This window comes from Cygnus olor, chromosome 9, assembly GCF_009769625.2.
Source record: "Cygnus olor isolate bCygOlo1 chromosome 9, bCygOlo1.pri.v2, whole genome shotgun sequence".
NCBI lineage: Eukaryota > Metazoa > Chordata > Aves > Anseriformes > Anatidae > Cygnus > Cygnus olor.
Genome location: NC_049177.1, coordinates 1,940,385 through 1,966,904, shown reverse-complemented (window position 1 = coordinate 1,966,904; position 26,520 = coordinate 1,940,385). Strand labels below are relative to the sequence as shown.

Here is a 26,520-nt window from a genome sequence, read left to right as displayed (position 1 = left end):
GGCATGTGGAAGGACAGAATGTTACTCATATAAGACTCAACAGGAATATGTGAACAGGCACTGATGTCAGGCAAATTAACTATAGAAAGAGGATGTAGACTGAGGTAACTAAAGAGAAGAACAAAAAACCTCCCTCACGTCAGTTGCATAATAAAAACAAGGACATAACCATCTATCTAGCAATAACCCTTCTGATCAAAATACAACCAAATTAAAAAAAAAAAAACAGCCCTCCCCAATGGGTCTGCATGGGAGTCAGCTACATACCCGACAAAGAGTTAAGTCTGTGCAGTGCTAGTGACATCAATCACATAATTCATTGTGGAAAAGTATACAGTGAAGTTACAGAGGGTAGCTTTCAGCAGGATATTGCATAGGGGGATGCAAAGGAAATGTTCATTATTAAGGCAAATGTATGAAAGCAAATTGCTTTGTGTTCTCAGAGCTGCGTACAATGGTAAATGTCTCCAAGAAAAAAGTTAGGAACAGTAAGATAAAAGGGTATCTTCCTGGCTACAGTGCAGGATAAAAAAAGGTATTAATAACATCAGTGTGACTTTTCACAAAAAAGAATGTGATTCAAGACTGGCATCATTGGTAGGTTCCATGTCCCCCATCATCAGACACCTAATAGCAGGATATTTGAAAGAAAACTAATCTATCCATCTTACATTTTCATCAATAAAGTGAAATGGGCAAATCCCAACGCAGTCTTATCCTGCAGCGCCTAAGTTAATTGGAAAGAATTGCAACTACGATGAGTTTCTTTCCCTTTTTTGACTATAAAAATCTGAACTAATAGATTAGACTTAAATGGCTAATAATTAGGTGTCTAAAGTTTGATGAAATGAATCTCACTTCAGGATTTAGGAAATTAAAAGTCCTGAGGCAAAATACATGAAACCAAATACAACATCCTCCATACCAGAGAAACTAAGAGGGTTTGAAAGGCATCCTTTTGTTTTTAATTAGGAAATAATGTATTAAAAGCAGTGTATGCATATTAGAAGAACAAAGGTGAAATACAGATTTCTGAAATAAATTTAATGTCAAAGTCAGAAGCAGAAATCAAGACTTTAAAATCATTAAGCTTGGGAAAACCTAAATGACAATGGTATTCACAGAAAAATATTTCACCTCAAAATATTAAATAAATAAATCCTGGCCTATTTGAAGGCATGGAAAATCTCAGGACGCTTTAAAAACTTGCATACCCATAGCGTGGTAACAGAATGTGTGCTGTGTGCAGTAATTCACCGTGCAGAAAAGGAGCTTCTGATAGTGGTACACTTTCAGTGTGGTTACAAAGTTGGAGGTGTCATTGGCTTGAGTAAGCTAAACTGTATCTTTAGAAAAGATGAACAGTGGTGTGACCTGGCGATGCGTAGACCCTTAAGGCCTTAAAAAGACTGATGCCAGCTGCCTCAGATGAGATCACTTTCAAGCTCTTCACATAAAGTATGTCCATTGTAATAAGGTGCTGCAGGCCTGGTATTGGCAGAGGAAATGGCTGCAGAAGAGCAAGCAAGTTAGCAGGGATTTCTGCACTCTGTGGAAGACTGTTTCATGTGGGCATCTTTGTCATCACCATCTGCTCAAGAAGTAATCCAGAAAATAGATGTGTAAAGAATGAGGACTGGCAGCGTTCACAGATACTGCTAACAGCCATCTAATACTGGTGGTCCCACCGATCTAATCAATTGCAAGATGCAGGGACAGTAAATCCCCAGATTAAACAGTGAAGTTTAATCAAGTGAGTTACTTCAATCACATCTTAGAGAAAAGATCTGATCCGAATACAGTGGAAGCTATAAAGCTTTTAAAAACCTCTCACCAAGAAATTATATCGGGTACAACGAACCCACATCTACTAAGATCGCTACTGGGGATAGCGCTGACTGCGGTGCCTCTGCCCTGGGAGAGGAGAGCTGGGGAGCCGGGAGGCTGGTGGAAGTGGGAACGGCTAGCAGGAGAGTCCTGTGAACGATACTTTCCAAACGTGACTGGTGTCATTCAGCTCAAACTAAAATACTGCAATGAAAACAAAGCTGTACAATGGCAGCCAGAACTTTGCAAACAGCAGCTAGAGTAATATGCTTGCTAAAGGCTTCTGGTGACGTGGATTGAGAGTTGAAGTGAGTGCACCAAACTTTTGCTCGAATAGGAAAAAAAATTATTTGGCATTTTTTCAGGAAGTTGGGTATTTCATCACTATAGATATAGCTGTACAATTGCAGTTAAAATGGTTCACAGGCCTGTGGAGACAGTTTTTGATAAATCTCCGGCTTCTGCTTTGCCAAGAATCAGAGAATGATCCCAGTTACAAAGGTGCAACTTGAGATGGAAATATGAACCCCTGTATGAGAAAATCATTTAAAAAAACACTTTTCTTGAACAGTTTTGAACAATGAGCTATAAATGTGGAGAAAGGCTTATGGGAACAGTGCATCATATTCTGATACTTGATTGTGTTTTTCTACATGTTAGCAAAACATGTACATGTACAAAAACATGTACATCTACATGTTAGCAGAAACAGAAATAAAAGTGTTGATTCATTGCAGTTTTTAGAAAGAAAAATATGGGGTGTGTAAACAAACAGGATCTTTTTCTCTATCAGAAGCTTGTGGAGTAAAGAAGAGTAAATAAGGAGACGGGTAACATCCTGGGAGGGAAGAAAATGGTCACTCCAAAGAAAATGAGAATTCTGGAAGTTCTTAGAAGGCTGTGTTGGTACAGTAGTGAACAATAGACCGGAGAGCTATTCTCTTGGCCCAATATGAATCTATAAAAAGCCCTGTGATCAGAGATGTGTGTATCCCTACTAAATATAAAAGCAGAGCATCAAGGTGACATGCTGAGTGAAGCCCATGGCAAAGCTGACAGCAGAGAATTACGTATGGTGCATTCACAAAATGATGATATTGCTCATTTATACACTTGTGGGAAACAAGACTTGTTCCAGATAATGAAGCAGATTCAAAGCCCATGTAACAAGATCAGGGCATGTTTTAAGACTTTTCTTGGAATAGTGCTCTGCTTTATAGTGTAACATATTGTGCTTATGGACAGTTAGGTAATGACTAAGAGAGATGCTGGGAGTGCCAAAAAAAAAAAAGTCTTTTAATCTCACTGAGCTGCTGAGAGCAGGATAGCCTCTGTAAAGCCTTGTTAATAGGAAGCTTGTTTAGTTTAATATCCTCTGAGAATCTCTAGTCCTATGAGCAGATTGGTATGAAGATTATGCCTGCAGATTCTTTTGTAGCTCTTTCCAATGTGCAACCCATGTTGTGTGTGCGGTTAGCTAGCTGGATGAAGCTGGAAGTCTCTAAAGGGTTTGTAAAAAAAAAAAAAAAAAAAAAAAAAAAAAAAGGCACATTAAGAAGTGGAGGGGTCAGTGTTTGAGGAAGGAAAGACACTGCATGGGAATAGGCTTCACTATAATCCAAATAAAGCAGCCTTCTGGCAAGTCAGATCTTTGCTTTTGAAAATATATTTTAAAATAGAGAAAGACCAGCTAGAGAACGCTCATGACATAACATTCCTGAAGAGGTATGGGAGTATTGCAACAAAGAACAATTGAGGGTAATGAGTTATGGTAGAGATCCTAGCAGCAGAAAGATGTGTACTGAACAAAGGACAATAGGATAATAGCAATGTTTATACTGCTTGGAGCAAAACAAATTTGAGGTATTTATCCTAATTTTACAGCTTAAAATTCTGAATAGGTAAAAGGAAATATTTTGTTTAGGAATAGTGGCAGATTACAATAACAGTACAGGGGATCCATATTACAAGAACTCGTACTGCCTTTTGATCGGCAAGGAAGTTGATTGAAATATAAAAACAAACAGAAAAACTGTCACTATATTTCTGGTTGGAATAGGTGATCTCACAGCTCCTATTAGATTAGCAGACTAGTCTGGAGTGGGGATGACCAAACTCTTAATATCTGTCTTTGCAGAAAAGAGCTTCCTGGGAGGCTGTGAAAGGTACAGAACAGGACGGTCACTGGGAACAGTGTGCTGTGATGGGGGGACTTTGAGATGCAAGGGGAAAAATCAAGATGGATTTTTAGTGTGACAAGTGACTTTTTGTGGTCTGGTTGCAAAGGTATCTGGACAAAGTTGGGAAAACTGGATGACTTTTGCTTGAATGAAGCAAAACATAGTTTTGCAAAGATGTGATATTCCAGATAAGAAACTGCAATGAGAATTTATAAGCCTTTCTACTATTTTTCCACATTTTTAAAGGAACGTGGAGATGTAGTTAAATGAAAAGGCACTCACTTTCAGGCAAACCTGACCTATAGTTTTATAGCAGGTATTCAACTTGTAGCAATCATTGTTTGAAGAAATCACGGACCCTGTGATAAAGGGATGTGTGCTCTGGATACTGTAACACTTATTGCTGTGCAAACCAAGAAAATAGAGGGTACCAGACCTTAGGCCTCTTGCAAGGCAAAGAAGTTGTCCCCTTTTTGCTCTACACCCTACAAGGAGTACTTGGAGGAGTTTATTTTTTCCATCTGGTGCTGGAACATCAGCATGATGGTACATGCTCCTGCCACAGTAGGAGGAAATCTGCATCCGTGTAATGTTGTCATTGCTGTATTTGGCTAAAGGATGCTAAATGCTTTTGTAATCCTTTTTAATGGATAACTGATGTGTTAATAGAGTTGTTGCAGGTATTAGGCACCAGTTTCAGAGAGGTTAAGCCAGTTTCTTAAAACTTGCCTGCCTCATGGCTCACAGATCATTACATTTCCAGTGAAAGGTTCTGGAGACAGATTATGAAAGATATTTTTCTTTTAATTTGGCATCTTTCCCTTCTGTTTATTGGTGCAATACACTGTGCACATGTACCAACGCTGGCACTGACCCAAACACAGACAATAATAGAGAAGGGGAAAAGTACAGCATAGCATGAATGAGCATGAGGCTTTCTCAGTGTTTCATTACAGATGGAGAGGTCAGCTACTGGGGTTTCAGTCATGAGTGGCTTGTAATACAAAAGGCAGCTATATGCCGCATGAACAAGCGTGGCTGTTCTGGGAATGTGATTTGTTTAAGAAACATTCACGGAGATCACTGCTCTTTTTTTTTTTTTGTCCCCTCTATGACAGAACTCCTGTGCTCAACTCCTAATCCAGATCTGATTTCAAAACTGCTTGCTGATAGATTTCACTCTAATGGCTCATTTCCAAATGCCTTAATATCTTAATGGATTTAGACCTAGATGAGTATTCAAAAAGCCTAGCTCTTTGAGAACTCATGCTCAGTTTTTCTTTCCTAACAGTTGTTCCCCCTCAAAAATACCTATCTAGTCTTTTTTCCTTTTTTTTTTTTTTTTTTCTTTTTGAGAGGCATGACTTGGGATAATTCAGTTAACTTTAGAATTGTTTTTTTGGCTCTTGATGAAAGTTTGGCTGGATGATGGCATTTGGATAGTTAAGTACATTGATCTCTTTTCACCCCTGTCAATGTAAGAAAGGATTTGGTCTCTTGAAGGCACTTAGCTTCTCCAGGTTCTTCCTCCCCCTGGCATGGTTCCATTTCTCTGCTGTGGAAAGGAGGCTAAACATGGCCCTGTCTCCTCTGGGGCTTCGTCTTTCAGGAATTAATTATGTTAGCAGCCTTGCTTGCTTATGTTCCTAAGAGTGTCTGTGATTGCTAAGACCTGGCTGATAGCAAAATGATTTCTAAGCCTGTGAGAGCATGGACAGTCTGGCCCTATAAATAACTGACCTTCTGTTACGAATGGTATGGTTTGAGCTAATTCGGTGAAAACGTGAGTGTTCTAGTGCAGAAGACAGAAGATCAAGCAAAGAACTGAAGTCTTGTCTGGAAGTGCATTTCTCAGTGTGAAATAGCTCTGAGCAGCAGGAGGTACAGTGTGCCTACAGCTCTCCATATGAGCTAAGGCAAAGACCAGAGTCACTCTGTGTGAGCTGCAGGAGTCCTGTAAGGTGTTTGGAAGTTAAAATCTGATAAAAAAAAAAAAAAAAGCTTTTGGCATGCCAAAGTGTGACTTAGGTCGCATAGTTCTCCAAGCCCCTGTTGAACTGAAGCATTCAATAATGCCACTGACACCTTGATCGGCAAGGCTTTGCAGCACTCTGGCATTATTTTATTTTTTATATCTATATGTATCTTGATATAACTAGATTTGTTAATGTATTTTACATAAGGTTGCAGTATAGAAAAGGTTGGCATCAAGGTACTGTCTGAAAAGATATAGAGCTGGCAGTACTCTAGCAGGAAATGAGCTGGCTGAAAGGTCAAATTCTTCTAGGAAAAAATGAAAAATAGGAAAGAAAGGCTCAAATAAATGCACTTGGCTTTGTCTGCAACTTGTTTTTGCACTAGACACCTAGACTTTAAAGAAACGATTTTAAACTAGACAACACTTACCTTCAACCTCCTTACTGTGGAATCTGGGGGCTAAGTATAAAACAGGCCTACTACTGCAAGTTGTTCAAAAATTACATATTAAAAACAAAAGGACCTGCCCAGGTTTTGTGAATCATAATTTAAAGTTGCATTATATAAATTTTTAAAACAACCTCTTAGTCCCTCATGTTTGGTACGAGAAACTTCTCCATCATCTGTAAATATAGACCTTGCAGATGGACAGCTTTAGACTCTTTATTTAGAACTTTTCCCCTGTGGCTTTCAAGGAAGAATATGTGTGATGTGGTGACAATAGCTGCATTTAACCTACTCATAAGGTTGTAGAGATTGGTTTATATAGGAAATAGATCTTGTTAGACAAATCTAATTTTATCCTTGGATGAAATTACAAGTTTGATTGATAAAAATGATCTGCATTTAATAAACTGTGAAAGGCATTTGAAATGACACTGTGATTAAAATTAGCTCTTTAAAGTATCAATAAGACATGCATTAAATTGATTAAGAACTGGCTGGTTGATAGACTTGAAACAGTAATTGCCAGAAGAGAACTGCTATGGATTGGTGAGTGTTTTCAAGTGCTCAGTGCTTGGTAGAAAATGTGATATTCAGTAACTTGACTGTTGTTGGTGGTGATGGTGTGTGGATGGATGATGTAGATTAAATTATGATAAAGACAGAGCAGTTATGTAAACACACCTTGATTACTTGGTAAGCTGGTCTCATTTGGATATATTTCCTTTAGTTGCAAACCTGAAAACAAACAAGCAAGAAGGGCCAAATGTACCTGCAGTGATTGTGGATTATAGGATTTTCATGAGCTCCAAACGGAGGAAAAAAAAAAAAAAAAGGCAATGCATGTGAACAGTGAGTTGTGAGTAAACTAGTGTCAATACTTCTGTACAAAACACTAGAGAGACCACTGCTGGAATACCGTGCCTGGTGTAAGTGGCTTCAGAAGGTTCAGAGGATATCAGAAAGAGACCCTTCATTCTGCCCTAAAGATATTAAAACTAAGTGAGAAGTTAAAATAGTGACTTAATGAACTCTTTAAGTATCATTACACAAAAAAATAACTGTTACCGGAATGTTTTTCAGTAAATTAAAGCAGGGTGATAAACTCAATGTGTTCTAAAAGGAAAAAAAAAAAGTTTTAACAGCAACTAACCAGTGGAAAACATTCCTAAGGGAAGTAATAAACTTTCCACTGCTGATTTTCTTCTGATCAGAAATGGATATGTTCCTGGTACCTGTAATACTTGAGCTGGTTCCTGGGATCAGTACGGGATGAAATTTGTGATGTCTAAGAGGTCAGACTGGATAATGTAAAGACCCCTTGTGGACTAAAATTTGTGCTTTATGAATTTAATTACTTAACACTTCAGAAGTTCTTTGACACTAGAAAAAATCATAAAGGGCTTGCTCCAGTTAATTCTCTCTGGAAAGATAGTTGGCTTAGTATCAGAGAAACATTTAATCTTTAATTTAAGCACTTTTTTTTTTTGGTATTTTCTTCCTCTCTTATGTGCCTAGTTGTCCCAAATTATGTCTGTGTGACTCCACTTGCTAATCCTTCTCTTTCTAGCTTCTTAGCTCTGCTTCATTTAGCTTGGTAACATTCTGTGCAAGCACATTATCTAAGCTCCTCTTTGTTCTCTACCAGTGGAATAAATATTTCATCATCGTTGTGTGTGAACCTGTAGGTCTTGAATGAGCTTGACAAATTTGTATTGTCTTTGTACTCAATTATAATCATTGACTTGAAGTTTGTCAACAACATAATGCAGGGGATGCTTAACTCATTTGGCATCTTGAGGACTCTGTAAGAGACTTAGATTTAAAATCATTTTTTTTTTTTTAAACTTCTGCTTCCAACATATATGAAAGCAATTACAGGAGTGGACTATCCTCTCTTATGTGATCTGGAGATATTTTTTACAGTATCTAATACCTCATGGATGTTGACACCACTTCAAAGCAGCGTCCAGCTCTGCAGAACTGTTATTAATATGCTGTGGCAAGATACTTGTGGTGCATAGGGAAAGCACTGTCCCAGTCAGCACGCAATTAGTGATGGGCAACTTTAAGAGAGTCAAATGTTTTTGCTGCAGTTGTCACAAACAATAGATGTCCCAGACAAACGATGCCTTCAGTACTGTCACAGAAGCTGACTTAAAGCTATGTGTTAACTAGAATCATTCTTCAGGAGCATCGTGATGCCAAATGCCTGATGCTAAACAATATCAGAATTACTAGGTTGTTGTAGTATCTATAATCCTGGCTTTGTGCATGGCCCTGTATCACTCTGCCTAGCTTGGACAATCCTCTCTCCATTCTACATCATTCTTCAGTCCTGTGCTACCCTGTCCTGAGAGAGAGCAGCTGGGAGTATGTGGGCCAAGGAAAACAGGGGCAAAGAAGGAAGGGAGCTGTGTTGGGGCTGGGTATTCCCAGTGCCTCTGCCCACGGCAGTCGATCTCCCATGAGAGACCTGCTGGGGAGTTGGTCAGATGTAAGAGAAATACTAGGTATGGTTTGCAGAAAACAGATCAGCTCCTCTTCCGGAAGGCTTAACAGTATGGCAGTAGTGGGTAGGAGAGTGGTGCTTTGTTGGTGTCAGTATCATGACAGAGCTAAACAAGGCTTTCTCTCCTTTAGTTTCACTTCAGTCAAAGGAACACCTAAGGAGACAATTTCCCTTCATCCATCCCTGTTGGGTCATTGGCATTGGTATGATCCAAGACCTATGACACCTTTATTACAAATATTTTTTTGTCTGCATTGCTAATAATCTTCTACCTGATCACCATTAGAACAACTCCCTCTGCTGCTTTAGCCCCCCCACCCTGATCACAGGCAGTAGCTGTCTTCAATCCTTAATTTTTTTTTTGTACTTGAGTGTGACACTCTGAATTCTGGCATAACATTTCTTGCCTATTGCACATTGAGAGAAGTTCTTTTTGATCAGACTACAATTCCTGTGAGATACCAAGTTAACGTTTATAATAGAGATATAGTTGATTTCTCAGATGGAAATGTTTCTCTTTTTAGATGCCTAACACTTCAATGAAGAGTCAGAATTTTCCAAGAACATTTTTATTCAGTTGAAAGTTTCTTCTTCTGTTGAAAACAATTTTGAGGGAAAATATTTGACCACCACAGTTAAGGTCCAACTGTACATATGTATGTACAGCTTTGTATGACCTAGGGTAGCCATCAAGGACATAGGACTGTAAGTATTTTGGGTTGAGGGATGGATATATTAGTCTGACCTCAGTACTAAGAGAAGTCTTTGAACAGTGAAAGAAAAGGGTAATCAAGGACTTGAAGTTATATGGAAAAATGGATAAAATGCCATGTGCTTCAACAAAAGCAAATTGTGTCAGGCTAGACTGGTATCTTTCTTTGATAAGATAACTGATTTGCTAGACAAGGTCAAAATAACAGATCAAATATCTATGTAGGTTTAAGCAAAACATATGAGGTACGGTGTCTCATGGGGAAAAGATTATTTGAGAGGCAAAAGGGAATAGTATATATTAGAAGACAGATAAGAAATTGATTTCCCATTTAGCCAGCTTGTGTCACCTTACAAAAGGCATCCAAGAATGGAGAGAGACTGTGAGAGGTGTGTCTCAGCCCTCAGTCTTGGGAAGAGTCCTGTTAAACTGAAGTGAGGCTAATGCATGAACACTGGTTCATGAGCAGACTTCATAAACTGGTGCAAGCAAGGATGGTATCACCAGTGCTGAGGAGGATTAGATTCCTCTGCTTGAACAAAGAGATGATCCTGAAGAGACCAGGAATAGGGAAGAAATTTAATAGAATAAAATATGGTCAAGTACCTAGTGGCAAGTAAAATGAGAAAACACTGCACATAGGTCTTGGTTAATACATTTTCCTCCTTAGCTAGCGAGTCCATAGCCAATAACACCACCTCTAAGGCAAGAAAAGCTCCTTAGTAGCTGGAGATCAAAAGCCGCGTGGCTCTGAGTGTCTGTAAACAACTTTCTCAAGAATTGCTTACCTAAATTACTTAGGTACAGTGAGATTTGTCACACCTTAAGAACAGCTTTTCAGAATGTTTTCTGTAATTCCTAGATTTGGATATGTGAAGATACTACTTCAATAACACGGATTTAAGTTTGTTTCTAACCCTGTAGAAGTGTGTGCAAACACTCACAAATTCTCTTTTCAGGGGAACTATCAAGCATTAGAGTGGAAAAATGAAATTCATTTGTTCCATTAGGATTGTGACACATTTTTAAAAGCAACACTGTGTAAAAGAAAAAAGCATCAGTTTGTGTCTAAAAATTTTTGATAATGTCTTCCTATATTTCAAGTTTGATTCTTGCTTAAATGTTTGGCTTAAATCTTATTTTATTCCAACAAATTTGCGAAGTGTTTAATTACTGGCTGTTCTTTGCATACTTTCCACTGAAAGCTATTCTCTTGAGAGATGATCATGCTTTGCGCATATTTCAGTGCTTCACAAATATTACTTGAACTTTGCAGCATACCTGTCAAATATCATTTTAGTAATCCTGTTTTGTGGAATGATAAACTGAAAAATGTATTTAAAAATGCAAAAATGCTTTGGCTGAGCTAGGATTCCTGTCTCTTCAATTCAGAAGGTACCATATTTTTGTAATTTGCTCAATTTCTGTGAATTTATTAATGAAACCCTCCCTTCTTCTGATTTAAATCATCTGTAAAATAACTTTGAAAAGATATTCCATTTGAAAAGCAGAGACTTTTGTATCTATAGTTCAAACTGTTGAAGTAGACAGATTTTCCAAAGAACGTGGCAGTTCTTACTGAGTGTTGTTGCCTGTAATGTTAATTATTTTTAATTCACACTGACTATCCAACAAATTAGATTTTTAAAGGGTTACATTTTAAAATCTTGATATTGTTTATTTGGTGTCGAGACTGAAAGAAACTTGAAACTGAAATAAATGAAAATCAGAAAATAAAATATGGTGACTTTTATAAAACTTTATTACGTTATTAATAGTGTGATTTAGTCCTAGATCGAATGCCAGCTATTGAAACAGTCATAAATTATGTCGATTTACAAAGTAGACAGAAGTAAAATAAGGTAGACAGTGTAACCTTCTGGCAGTCTTAATGTGAGACAATATTTGACATGAAAATGCATTTAGATGACAAATTTTATGCAGTGTAATGGTTTGCATCTGTTAATCTGCAATATTACCTTCGACCTAAATAAAAGTAAATTTCTGGTTTATTTCTCTCTCATTACTCTACTCTTTAAATTTACTTTACTCTTGCTTTTGTGATCATAGCTCTCAAATAGATTAATCCTAAACCAATTTACTGAGAAGATGGTAAGAGGCAATTTTTATTAAAACTTCTGAAAAATGTTATTGGCACACATGATTGTTATTTGATTAGATCCTTTTCATGAGGTGAAGTCTGACAGCAAGATAAGCTGCATGTCATTTAAAGATTAGTAATAAAAAAAATCCACCCTCCTTTTGTGTGGTCTCGTATTTTTTTGTGTGGTGGTATAAATGGAACATCACTACAAGTTTGAAATTAGCAGAAGTAGATAGTTACCTAAAAGGAAAGGATGGAAGAAGAATCATAGTGCAATTTCAACTCTAGTTTGTCATAATTATTTAGTTTGGCTTCCTTATTGTAAGAGTTCATCCATTGTGGGCATTGAGCCCAGGGTACAAATGGCACTTGGATACCTATGCTATTATTTTCCTATTTCATAAAGTGTGTTAAACAGGTCGCGTGCACATGCTGAGGAATGCGGTTTGATACAAAATCTGTCTTGGGCAATTGTAAACAAAATTATTCTGAACCTTTAGCTAAAGCTAGGCACCTAGCTCTGAATCTTTTGGCCTGTGTTATAACTTGCTTCCTAGTATCTGTGTTCATGTGTGTATGCAGTGGACTAAAAGCATCATCTTAGCAGAGCAATAAAAATAAGAAGTTCAGAGGTTCAATGTATAACGTAGCATTAGGATTACTCTAGAAGTTATCCTTCTGGACTGTTCTTTTTTTTTTTTCCTCTGTTCCATAGGAATGGGGGTCCGCAGTCTGTGAAGTTTACAGGCCTCCACAATTTTTTTTGTGGATCGTGAAAATGATTTACTAATCTTAATGTGAGTTTATGTATATACTACCTAGGTTTTATATGGCATTTTTCTTCCAAACAGCATTTTTCTTCCAAATATCTGAACATTACTAACTGATGTTTGTTGTAGTGTTGTATACAAGCTACTGTTTTTGGACCTACCAGAAATTGTGAGATTTTTCAACTTTTGCCAATTTGCTTGTGTCCTAAGGAACAAAGTCCTCAGTTGTTATAACCTGTTTGATTTTCATCATTGTCCTCTTTTACTTGCTGACTCCTGAATTAATTCATGCAAGTTTATTTAGGTTAATGGTGTTACTGCAGGTGAATAGACACAAATCATTACACACAGCATATGAATTTACCATCTAAACATATTTTCATTTCAACGACTGTCTCAGATTAACCACCAAGGTGCTGAACTGCCAACCTTAATTTACCTTTATCTGTTTTATAAATACTTTTACAGGTTGCTCAAATGAGGGTTGTGTTTTATTTTCTATGTTGCAAATAATTCTACTTTTCCTACCAGGAGAAAGATGAAAGGAAGCATTAACCTTTAATCATCAATTGTAAATGATAAATTCCAGACAAGTACTTTTAAAAAGAATTTGAAATGAAAGGGCTGACCCTTAAAATTCAAACTTCTTGCAGCCAAGTTGATGTTTGGTGACACTGTCTAACAGGAGGATGAATTGTTTTTCCTCCAAAAAGCAATTGTAGCATATGCTTAATGATTGTAATGATTGGTGTTTTTTTTTTTTTTTTTTTTTTTTTTTACCAACTATACTAGTAAGGTAAGAATAGTAATACCGGAATGATATGAGAAACTATTTGTATTAACTTATTTAAACTACTGGAGGCAATTGGAGGAATAGTATGACCCCAACAATAAGACACCTGATAATATTTTGGCAAACAGTTTAGCGAACCAACATGATTTCCAAGGTTACAGGCAAGTCCATCACATTGAAAAGAATACTCAGTGTGTGACTTTACATGGTTCACAAGGTAGTGAAGTGTGTTGGAAGGTATATGACACAAGAAACTAAAAGGCGTACAGTCTTCCTAGTCCTCAGTGTTTGTGATGTTTGACAGGCCACTTAACTTTCCATGATTCCTCCCTCCCTTTTTATCTTGTTTGTCTTTTAAATTAGTGGTAAAGACAGTCCTGTCATCTCAACAAGCACTTTGAAATGTACGTGTAAAAAATTTGTCATGCAGTTCATAGGTATCCTCCCTCAGAGGTATCTGCAGAGAGGTTGAGAACTGAACTGGGGGGGGGCAAAGTGAGGTGCTCTGCCTAACACACTTGTTCCCCATCAGAGCATGGCGAGGTGGTGGAGTACTGCCACAACCCTGTGCTGCCCTTTGCTGTGCTTGTGAATTGCATTTACTATAAAAGTGTTCAGAAGTTAGATTCTCACTCTGTAATTCCCTTCTTGCTTTTGTTATTTCTAGTCATTTCTCTTGTAGTAGCAGGCTGATTGTCACTTACTGTGAAGGGGTGAGAGAGGTGCCTGAGCAGTGCGTGTTTTCACTTCCGTCATGCTGGGACAGTCTGTGAGGTGTTCTGTGAACCTCATCAGGTCAGCATATCCAAAGGTGGTGCTGACATAGGAAGTGGAAAGGTTTAATAGCAAACTGCTATTTTGACCTCACAGTTTTGGCAATGGAACTCTTCTTGCAACATTATCTTGAGAAGCAAAGTTTTTTTTTTTTTTTTTTTTTTTTTTTTCCTGTAAGAAAAGATGACAGCATGTTCCTTTACAGCTGCAGTAACATTATCTGAATGGATGAGTTGGGCTCCTGTGGTTGTTTATGGATGAGACAGAACTCTTGAGCAGACCTAGCAGAGTTTTGGCATGACATGTGTCAGGTAGTTTTTTTGTCTGCATCTCAGCAATGCTTCTAAGGAAACTAAGACAGTTAATTCATGGTCTTTAGCTAGGCCCTGCTGAACAGCATCATCTTAAAGTTCTGCCCAGAGCATCGCAAATCTCCAGAAAATGCTTAGTGGTTTCCTTGAGGAATTTGGGCAGCAGGTCCAACTCCCAGTTAGTATTTGTGACCCTGCTGTATGAAGTCACTTTGTTTTAATCTTCGGCATGGTCTTTACCTGCGGTATGGTTTTTAGTTAGTATAGTGGTAGGTCCGTGTGTGCATGTATGTCTGAGAAACTGTAAAGATTAACATTGGGCGATGGCCTAACAAAAGGGATGAAGAATTCAAATGTACAGTGCTTATATTAATATTTTGGATCTTGTATTGGTGGTATAGTGATACCTAAAAGCACCCCACTATGACTAGGCAATATATTGTAATCTAAATAATATATTATAAAACGCTTGATCAGATGAAACATTGTTTCAAGGAATTTAAGTACACAATGGTGGAATGGTGTGCTCATTAAAATTGTCAGTAAGCTTTACTTCATGGCACTCCTGTGGCAATAGGAAAGCAGCTAAATTATTTGAACTCATAAATATTCCAATTTTGAATGCTTTTTCAATAACCAAGGGACGATTTTAGGAAATATTTGTGATTCACTTTCCTCTCTCCTCCAGTTCTGAACCAGCCCTGATGATCTGTCTCACAAATGCTAAGATAAATGATTTTACATGTGCATTTGGGAACACATCATAGAAATTAATGGGAGCATGGTGATTGGGAGGTAGTAAAAAGGGATAACAAATAGTTTAATCAGATGAATTTTGTGTCTAGGTGTCTCTTAGGCAAACTAGACTGGGGGGGGGGGAGGTTCACCAGCTTAGTCTCCCTGTATTCGTTCACTTCTGATGTTTGGATGGAGAACTGGGAGGTGACTAAAGCCCTACAGTGGGAAGGAGGTCAGAGAAAAGTGACGTGCACTGACACTGAAATGGGAACAAGAGCCATCTGATGAGAAAAAGTGGGCCTTGTTGAAAAAAACATTGCACACCATGATACAAACTGTGTACTGCATACACAAGGGACTGACTGACAATAGCAAGATTGTCTAACTTTTGAAGCTGTAACACTGCAACTTTAAAAGAAGAGTGAAGCATTTCAGTGTGCTGCTGGTGTTAAGAGAGATCCTGCTGAGGGGCTGCTGACTCATCCCCCAGTTTTTAGGCTTGGCAACAATTAGTCATGCTAAATCCCAGGGGTGTTCATGCGCATAGTCTGCTCTCCTTTTTTTCTGTCCTGCTAGGACTCCTCCTTTTCTGTTTCCACAGATTTTATCTGATTGACGACATTTTCATGGATTTACCCCACCCTGTCATTCGTCTCTCTATGGAGTAGGAACTCTCCTTCTGCCTCTGCTTGGTGAAGCATCCTAGCTCACATTATGCATCCTAGCTCCCATTATCAATCTTAAATTTTCCAGAAAGCACATTCTTTGTGTCTGTCTCTTACACTTGCGTAGAGTTTCCTTAGAAAAGTGCTTAAGACTTAAACTCTAAATACGTAAAGTTCCTTAAAATATCTTCTTAAAGCTTACTGCTATGTCACAGGCAGCCATCTCCTCTACACTCTCCAGAATTACACTCTCAAATATCTTTCTATTCCTAAATGCCCAAACAAGATGCAATAATTGTTAGTTATCAGTCTTCCAACACCACAGCCTATTCTCTTATCAGATTCTGTTTTGTAATTTTCTTCTACGTTTCCCAAAGCATTAGCCTGAATCTCTGTGCATTTCACCCTGTGAAAGGATAAGGGTGCTGGGATAAGGAGAAGGTGTTAAACTGAGACTGGGGACTAGTGAGGTTTGTCAGCTGTTCTTAAGTCCTGTAGCAAAGGTGAAGCAATTACTGCCCTGTAATTCATGAAGAAAGATTCCTACCCAATATACACAGCTGCTTTTCCTGGGTTTTGCAGGTTATTGGTTGCTTCCCCTCTACCTGTCCTAGTTCCCAGGAGATGTCAGAATAACATAATGTTCAGGTATCTTTCCCCAGCCTAACAGCTACTATTAGTAATTCATAATACTGTTAGCAAGGATTGTCACAGAATGTTTTTTTTTTTTTTTGTTTAGAAGTACACTATAAATCTAAGCCATGAGCAAAACATAATGAAAACCATATGGGGAAAGAACGAAAGAAAGCATAAAGGTTTCATGAAGAGATGGTAGGAAGTTAATTTGTAGAAAACCTAAAATCAAGTGCAATTGTGAAGCACAGAAAAAGGACTCAACACACTAAACCCACCGTTCTTTCCTCATAGTCTGTGTGACAGAGCTTACTAAGAACAGTATTTATTTTTATTTGATCTGTGCTTTTCCACATAAAATAATATGAAATCTAATTTTTGTCTAACTCTTGATCATCACAGCATTAGAGAACTCATAAAACAAAAATAAAACTTTCTCTTTGCAAGTTGTTTCATGTCCCTTCTGTTGTATATTTGATGTACGTAGGTTGTGTTTTATGTTTTGTGGAGTTTTGCTTTAAATTGCTTGAAACACAAGAGCAGTATAAGCCCAACCCAACGTGACTTACTAGCACAGCACAGTCTCCCTATCCGGGAGGTCCTTGTGACTTATCAAAAAGACAGGACTCCAAAAACTGCAACTATCTGATTTGGACGGAATTTCAGCATCCCTCCCCTTTTTGCATTTCTGAGTAAATAAAGCATCTTGCAAAAATAAGTAAGCCAAGAGCCTGTACGTGTAAGTGGCAGTGTGGTAACACATTACCACAGCCACTGCAGCACTCCCTCAGGAGGCTGCGTGCTGGTGCTGGGTGTGCCTGAGCGGTGCCCAGCAGACAAGAGGCCCAGGCAGCTGACTGGCAGTGCCCTTCTGTAAGCTGGATTATTAACACAGACTGCTCCCACAGCCTCTGCAAATGGAGAATACCGTAGTGCTATGGGCTAAGTTCACTCTACCCCACTGTTGGGAGCACTGCTGCCTGTTTGGATGTACTGGGCCTCTGTTCTGGTGGGTGGTGGGAGCCACAAACACATCAAAAAGGATGACTTGTGCAGCCTCACTGAGTGTCAGAAATGAAGATCTGAACATATTGAAAGCAATGTACTTGTGGCAATGTTTTAGTTGGCAACTGGTTTGAGGAAACAATTTTTCTTATGTGAAAAAATGACTGGTTGCATTCCTAGCCCCTTTACACCTCCTTCAGTGGCTATAAGTACTTCCAGAATGTGAAACAAATCTCTGTGGGAATCTATTTTTAAAACTTTGGCAGTAAATCTGGCAACTTGGGGTGATGGTAGGATGACAAGCATGATATATTTTTATATCAGAGTTTAGTCATAAATTTATTTTATGAAACATGATACAATTTTTAAGTGCTGGGTTCTAAGGACTCACGCCTTGTCATACTCAGAAAACGTTAGCAATGTCTTTCTGTAGCTACAGTAAGGTTCAATGTGCTGTATGTATATTTTTGGGAAGCAAGCAAATATGACTAGAGTTAGCATCAGATTAATTCTCAAACAAGGTGACAGAAAAACAAATTTCCAGCCTTCACATCTGATTCTTGATTAAAGCATTATTGCCACCATACAGACAATTACGCCCCACCTAATGTTGCCAGTTACGCTGCCAGCGATCCCAGTTTTACAGACAACTAGACGTGTCCTCAGAGAAGCTCACCCTGACAGAGATACTCTCCTGGATATGACATGTAATTGCAAGTAATTCCTTTGATGTGATGGAACTGAAGTAACTTGTACAAATTAGGAATTTGTCCTACAAATTTTTATTTGGAAATCTCTTAATCTATTTTTAAAATACTCTTTCAGATTAAGGCAAATGTTACTACTAATATTCTAAACTTTTTTTTAAAGTGATAAAACTTTCAGTAAGAAACATTTCTTAAAAATTCTTTAATGCAGATTTTTAAACATTTTTGCAAATTTCTGGTAGCAAAGAGTCACACGGTAATATATTTAAGTTGCTACTTATAGGTAGCACTTAGGGCTTAGTGGTGCCTCTGTAAAATGTGTTTAAAAAAAGGTGGCCAAATTCTGCTGGCAAAACTGCACAGTGCTACTAGGAAGTCTACTGTGATTTTCAGTTCAGCATATGTAAGAAGAAAAAATAGAAGGTGAAATCTGCTGTGCAGGTATCAGAATTTTCTCCCAACTGACATAGTCTGGTCAAAGTTCACTCGGGACATGGACTACCAATGCAGGTATGCAGGTTGCTTTTTGAAGATGTATTTCAAGTCAGCATGTAAAAACTCAAAAAAAAAAAAAAAAGTCAAAAGCAGTGGTTATTTAGTAGAGCAGAGTAACTGCATGTTCTTCAAATGATTTTTATAAAATGCTGTTCTTTTCTTTCCTGTTCTTATCTAGGTGAGCACTCAGACTTGCAATCCCCATCTCATTCTTTCCTATGGCTATTCTTTTTGCTTCCAGCTGTGTTAACAACTTATACTTGGCTGTGTTTTAGCAACACCTCTTCATAGCACTTAAAATACTCAGCACTCAAGGATGACACTGTAAAGGCAGGATTATGTATTTGAAAACCATGTTAGCTTTGTAGCCACCCCACACTGCAGAGTGATTCATTGTAACCCAGATTTCCTGTGTGAGTTCCATGTAAGCTTTTGTGTTTTCTATTTGATATGAGAATGGGCTTAATATTTTTTTTTTTGTCATCTTGTCCCGTTGTGCATTATCTTCTGATAAAAATCTCCCATTTTTGCTGGGGACAATTTCAGGCAGGAGGAGTCTTGGAGACTAATTTTAAATGAAGTTTTGATGAAAGCATGGCATGGCTGGTGGGTATTCAAATTCTCCAAGGAGCACAAAGATCTCTGGTCTCAAGGTGTTTTACTATTGCTAACAGGATTATACTCTGAATATTAGTTTCATGCCAGTTTGTATAAATAAAGGAAAAATTATGCTGAGTACATTCATTATTATTGTTGCATGTTCTTAATAAGTATTGGCGCCTTCACTAATAGCTACTTGCATATGCACAAATGTAGAACACATTTTGGTTATTAAAAATGCATTTTTGAAAGCACCTCATTTTGTAGTAATTTCTACTGCTGATGGCAGCAACTGTATTTGTCTCCTATAGATGCATACAGGTGTGCAGTCTTTAGTCTATTGGAATAAAAATCTGTTTGTATCCATCTTTGAGAGAAAGTGAGGGTAAATAAACTATTGGAGACAATGGATAGTACCAGGATGCTTTTGTTACACAGAATGGTGTTTTTTTTTTTTTTTTTTTTTTTAAAAAAAAAAAGCTTAAGTCCTTGAAGTTTGGATTTTTTTTTAATGCATTAAACTTTTCTTATTTGCAACAAACATGACCAAATGTCATCTAGTCTCAAAAGCCTTCAAAAACATTCTCAATCTGGGTATTTAAATCTCGTTTATATGATTAAAGGATTAATGAAGTGGCTTTGTCTGTAGATACAGAAAAACTACAAAAAGATTACTGAAAGCACAGGAATATGCTCAGGTTTTGATTTTAAGGACTTAATTGATATAACTATTCATATATTAAAAAAAAAGTTTGTAACAACAGAAGTAAGAAATCCAGTTCATCTCGAAAAAGTTCATCTCAAAATCAGACTTTTGGAGTCCTGCTCATATTGTAGTTTGTAATGAAGGCATAGTATGCTGATGGGTGTTTGAATACACAAAATGCCCATTAGCCTACTTGTACATGTGCACAGATTAATGTATTCATACCAGGAGCCAGTGCAAAACACAGATGGGAACTTTTTGAAAAATTGATTTGTTCATGAAGTTAATTTATTCTGTTTGTTACTAAATTTTGGCATCTCTCCAAAGAGCAACCAGAGTGCTCATTGCTGTTTTGCTACCTAATTCATTAGGTCAGGGCATGGTTACGTTCAGAGCTGTACCACTGAAACTTAAGTAATTAATTCATAAATTCTGTTAAGTGTCTTGTGAACTGCAGGTGTCCACTCAGTTTTGCACTACTTCAAATAAGTTTTAAAATATCACTGTTGGTCCAGTATAACTTTGAATGAAGACTGGGTATAAATTCTCCACCCTGCTTAATCCCGGGTAATGCTGAGAGAAAGGGAAGAGATTTTTCTTTGTAATGCCAACAGACCCACAGTAGGATAAAAAAAAGCTGTCAGCTGAAAAGAGTTAGCAAGCTTATGCAACACAGCCCTCCAAACCCTCCAAAGGTCGATTGCTTCCCTTTCTTATATCCTGTCTAGCCAGCGTGGTTGGGCAGGCATTTCTGTTCTGAGACAGGAGCACCCTGTGCCACTGTGGGGGCTGGAAGTGTCTCTGAGAACAGAAAAGGAAGTACCTCGTCTTTGTGATCAGCTGTAGTGTGAGATACGCTCCAGGATGGAGGCTCCAGCAGTTAGTGTGCTTTGTTTTCTCACTGGTGGAAATGCAAACACTCGGCAGAAATTTAGCCACCAGAAAATGTAGGTGTTTCTGGGTTCACAAATGGAGAGCACCATGTCTCCCATTTAGGTTGATAAGCATCAGTATATGTAAAAGCTTGGAAGCTTCTAACTTGTTTTGGATGCTTTTGGGGGAATGACAGGACTCCCTGTTATGGTGCTTTTCATGCTCTTATACCTTCAGTTAAATATACGGCAAGCGTGTCCTTGAATTCAATGGTTTTATATCTTTGAGTTTATCCTATAAATTATGTTATAGCTATTATATGAAAAAAAAATTACAGTCTTAAATACACCAGGAGCGTAATATATATTTTAGTTGAGCTCAGCACTGCAAGCCATTTGAGGAAATTGTTTACACTGAGAAACGCAATAATAGAAGGAGTAATTCATGTGAGACATCTATGCAAATCAAGTCAGCGTATACAGAAAGCAACAAGTAATTGATATCTTTGGGTGACAGACTGAAGAGGAAATAGGTGAGAAATAGTGTACTAAATCAAAGAATTATTGTTAGAATTAGCAACTCTTCTCAGGATGTCTGCCTGCAAAGTTGAAATTTATGGAATTCCATTTACACTAGTTAGCCAAGAAAAGTATTTACTCAAAAAAATAAAAAGCTGGATATTCTTTTACTTGGGGTTGTTCCTCTCTGCTTCCAAATGCCGTGCAGTCTAGTGCACTGTGTTTCTGGGCTTACATGCTTATCCAGAAGATTATTGTCTGGTCATGCTAAGGATTTCCTGTACTGAAAAAGCTGGGGTGTGTGGCAGAGAATTTTCTAATTACAGTGGACCCTTTTCCAGTGTGTGTAATACACACCTTTGTACACAATAAGTATGCATATGTTATAACTATTTCTTTTGTACTCCAGATACACCGCCTCTGTATTTGGAGCTGGGCACAAAAAAAAAAAAAGAGGGTGGTGGAGTCAGCAAGAAAAGTGTTCACAGCAAACATGCGTAGGAAGGAAAGCTAAATGAGTATTTTGAAAAAAAAATCAACTTAAAAATCAACCTAACTGACTAGGTTTTGACAACATTAAGCAGTTTTTCTGTTGGACTGTTTTTGTGTGGTCTTAATGACATAAAGATCACAAAATTGGGCACAGTAATCATGCCTTACTTGTTATCTCACTAAATATGTGGAAGAGTGCTTTGCCAATTAATGCAAAAATTGTCAGATAAACCTGTTCTCCTCAAATATTCTAGCTCCATAAGTCTTCTTTTCTTGGACCATTCCTTTACCAACTAGATATTGTCTGCCTTTTCTGATCAGGGCTCTGCTCCCTAGTAGCCATGGCTTTGGAAGGAGGACCTCGATAAGTAAATCAAGCTGCTGAGAAAGAAGGAAAGGAAACAGCTGGTACTGCAAGAAGCCGTGTGTGTGTGGGGGGGACACGACGCGACACACTATGCAGTGGGCTAAGAGGCTAAGTTCCTTCCTCAGTTACTCTCTTACACTTAGATTCATATAATATTCCTCATTTCACTGCTAAGATTGAGTTTAAGGGAATTTCTGTGCATTATCAGGTCCCCATTCTGGTTACAAATGAAACAAATGTCCTGTGATCACCACCCTTCCCTTGGATCTGTTCTTTTCCCTTTTTATATCTGCTGCTACAGGTATTTTTCTTTTCCAGCCATGACTCACCTTTTAATACATAGGTAATAACTCATCTCCTCATTTTCAAATTGAGCGTTACATTCAGAATTCTGCATTTAACATGTTACATCGTAATTCAATATCAGTAACAGCTGACTTAACATTATTTCATTTTTCTTTGTATGTAAACCTGTAAATACTTTAAAAATATCTACAGTGTCTGACCTCTGTGATTACTAAGCCTGAAATTTGGTTTTTAAGTTTTTGCTCTATGCTTTTCCACGTCAACAGAACATTAAGATTGGATTAGGTCTGTGAATTATATTGCAAATCTCCTGTATGGTACTGAATGCAGGTAGTTTTTGTGGATTGGTTATAATTTACTCTGGCTTTTAGAAAAGCAAGAACTGATGGCATTGCTTTGATATCTGCCCAAAGAACAGCAGGAAGTATTCAAGTTTCTGCTCTTAAATCTAAACATACTCTTTAGTTGTGACCTGAAACATATTTACTTATCTATTGCTCTACTGAAAGCAAATTCTGTGTTTGAGAAAAAAATTCTTAGTGCTGTTTGACACTTAGTGCTCTGCTCATACTATAATAAGATGTATTTTATCTCTCATTCTAGCTTGGATTTATTATTAAGCATTGTTTTTAGTATTAAGGGATGAATGGCTTGTGCATTAGCTGGTTTAAAATGATTATATATCATTATTCATTCAATATGTAATTTGATGTTTTTGAGACACGTTCTGGTTCTCCTATGAAGAGCACTGAAATACTTCTCATTAGAGGTATTCAGATAGTATAGTATATATCTACATCTTTGTAAAAAAAAAAAAAGAGTTGTTAAAATGGAAAATGATTAGTCAATACATTGTGGAATGACACTACCTTCTGTTCTGAAGTTCGTGAGATGCATGCCTTTCGCACCTATCAGAGTAACAGAAGCTTATTCCTTCCTGCATGGCAGATACTGCAGCTATGGACATGCAGTTGGGGTATTGTGCCAGGACATAGTATTAAGAAGCTTGAAAGGAAAACAAGCTTGTCTTCAAGAAGGTCATCTTAATCTGGTTGGTAAATGTACCTACACCAACATTGTTGGTGGCAGTTTGTCTCAAATTGGCAGAGGGTATTTTCTGCTTCACAGAAATATGTGAAATAAAGGTGCCCGAAGATGACATGTTATACCTCCCTACAGGAAACCTTGAAAATGATAAAGGAAACATCAAAATAAAAACAACCCCCAAACAAGCAAGAACAACAACTAAAAACCCACCAAAATGCCTTCTGAGTGATACTCTGAAAAAATTCTTTTTTAAAACAAAACCAAACCAAACCTGACCCAACTGATCTTAGAAAATGCCTACTTAGTCTTAATTTAAGGTCACAGATGCGTGTTGGGCTGTTCTAATACTGAAGGACAACATTTGAATCACAGTAAGAACTACGCAGGAGTTTTGTCCAATTCGGTATTGATATTAATGAGTTTATTTTAGATTTATGGATTAGTTAAGGTATGGAAGAGACTGAGATTTGTGGTAGTATGTATATGATGTTTGTATTTTCATTATAGAAACATTTGGAGGTCCTTGTGACAGTCTTGACTGCATTTTGCTAGTTGCTACGTATAGATAGAATAAGAAAGAGACAAAAGGATAGCCTAGATAGGGAAAAACCAAGAAAGCTAGCCAAAGATTTTCTAGCAGTTTGTGGGGAGGGCAGTCGATGTAGTCTGAATGCCCTTAAGCACTCTGCTGGCCACATCATTTTCTTACGGTATGGATTTCTGACACTTCAAGTTCAGACTGTCTGTTATCCTGGGCGATCTGGATACTCGTGAGCTCTCAGGTACGGACATGGGAGTAGCTACTTCCAAGGAGCCTGGTAAACACACTGTGGGACTTTATTGTACTTTGATTGTGACAGCAAGTAAGGAGAATCCTTTGAAATTTGTCAAATTATTTTGGCCCTTACAGTGCTTACTAAAAGCTGAATTTTCTCAAAGCTACAGTCCATTTCCTTTATACCTCTCTCTTTCAACAAATACTGAAAGACATTATTGTAATTAATGTATTTCCGTTATGGTCTGAGGCTGCCCCTGACAGCCCTCACTGTAAGTAGTGCAGCGTGAGTACGGCAGGCCCTGAACCTGCCGTGGGTCCTGCCTGCAGCTCTTCTAACTCTGTGCTAAGTCAGAAAGGTGCACGTGAAGACTTCATCCAGCAGCAAGGAAACCTACAACTGGATGATTTTATTGTGCTCAAAGTAGACAGCTGTGCATAGGGCTGGTATGACAGTGGAGAGTTGAGAGGGTCTGATCTTGCTCTGTGCTGCTTACCTGACCAAGGATTCTTGCTCTGCTGTGGATCATTTGTAGGCAATTATTATGACAGAAATAAGATTTATCAGTTAGCAGTTCTGTCAGGACTTTGGGTTGCACAAGGAATTAAATTTATTCCATTTTGGCATTTGGCATGTTTTTAGCAGAGAATTATTAGTCTAGTTTTTTTTAAGACAGGATTCAAATATAGTAAAATAAGAGAAAATGTCATGAAATGCAGATTAAGAGGAGCGAAGCATAGGGCTGTGCCACATGGACTCTGGAATTTCTTCTAAGTCTAGGAATTTTTTTTAAGAACCAGGGCTTGAATCTATTCAGTTCATTTATGAAGCCTCTATATGGCAGCCTGATATGTGAGATAGATCAGGTTCTCAAAGAGCAGCGTTCTGCATAGGCTTCAACCTTTTTTAAAAAGTTGTCAACTGGTAAAGGCCAAATGCAGTTAATATTCTTAGTCATCTGCACAATGCAACAAGGTGTGTTTCAGTCCCATTTCACCAGCTCTGGTACTCTAGAATTACTTTCCCCTAATCAGATTACTGCAAAGGTAAATGATGTCACCTGATAAGAGCTGAAGTGAGAGAAATGCACAGCACCTCTCAAGTAACCATATGCTCATCAGTGCTCATTTGGGTTTTCCAAGAATAGTCAAGGTTGGCACTCCAGCTGTAGAAACCAGTGAATCATTCCCCTCAGAAAACACATGCATCAGTTTCTCTCTTACAACGGAAGAAGGGTGAGAAGAGAAATGTAATAACAACCACTTGTGGAAAGGACAGAAGTTTAACGTGAGTTTTTAAATGGCATGTCAAATGGTTATGTCATTTTTAAGGAATCATTATATTTTTAGCTACTGTAAGGTGTTGCTTTGCATAATATTAAAACATATTTTGTATTCATTGTGCATAGCAGTGGAAAAATATGGATACTGTAATGCTGGCAAGTGTGTACATTTTGGAAAGGACATATACTATTAGCATTCATCTCAGTAGGAAGTCCACTGAAACCATCAGGCTTCCACGTACAAGTAGGTCAAAGAAGATGTTTTCCAAAATTTGTACTTCTTAGTTGCAAATAGGAAAATTTCCCTCATTTTCAGGTCCAAAAGGCTATATTAAACCTGATCTCAAGCTTATGTATGGTTTTGCTTGACCTTATTCAGAATCCCTTCTGCTAGAAAATTGCCTTTTGTTGTCACTTAAAATATATTTCACTGTCAACGTTACTCAGCATTCAAAAAGAAGAGCTTTCAATCCAGTTATAGAGGTACAGTGCAATCCTGACTTCACTGATGCCAGTGGTAATATTTCCACCTATTCTGATGGGACTAAGATTTTCTTCCACTATCTTTATTGATTCAGTTGCTTTCATTGGATTCCTCCCCCCCCTCTATTTTTCCTCTGTATTACAAAAAAGCATTATTTTGACAGAGCAGCGTATCTGTATATATAGAAACCTTCAGTCCCTCATTTATGCAATGGCAGTTACATTTACATAACAGCAGCATTATTGTGTTTTCATCACTTCATCTGTATGAAGGTAATGGCTCTCCAACTATATAAGAAGTGCACAAAAGCTGAATTATAAAATGTGTTTCTTGTTCTGTTGTTTCTTCTAATTTTTTGTAGCAAGAACACTGACCCTGCCAGCAGCCATCAATCAGTCAGCATAAGAAATGCTCACTGGCCA

At 37.8% G+C, this 26,520-nt stretch overlaps 1 protein-coding gene across 6 annotated transcripts in view; it reads right to left on the bottom strand.

Moving 5' to 3' along the window:
* SLC9A9 (solute carrier family 9 member A9) overlaps nucleotides 1–26,520 on the bottom strand; it is a 210,794-nt gene that overhangs the window by 8,402 nt on the left and 175,872 nt on the right. The window contains exon 15 of one of the 6 annotated variants that reach the window (XM_040566691.1): nucleotides 11,406–25,845. The exons of the other annotated variants lie outside the window; for them this stretch is intronic. Within the exon in view, the coding sequence (XP_040422625.1) occupies nucleotides 25,812–25,845 (34 nt within the window). The 3' untranslated portion in view covers nucleotides 11,406–25,811. Of the gene's footprint in view, nucleotides 1–11,405; nucleotides 25,846–26,520 lie in introns of those variants that run through there. 6 annotated transcript variants of the gene reach the window in all.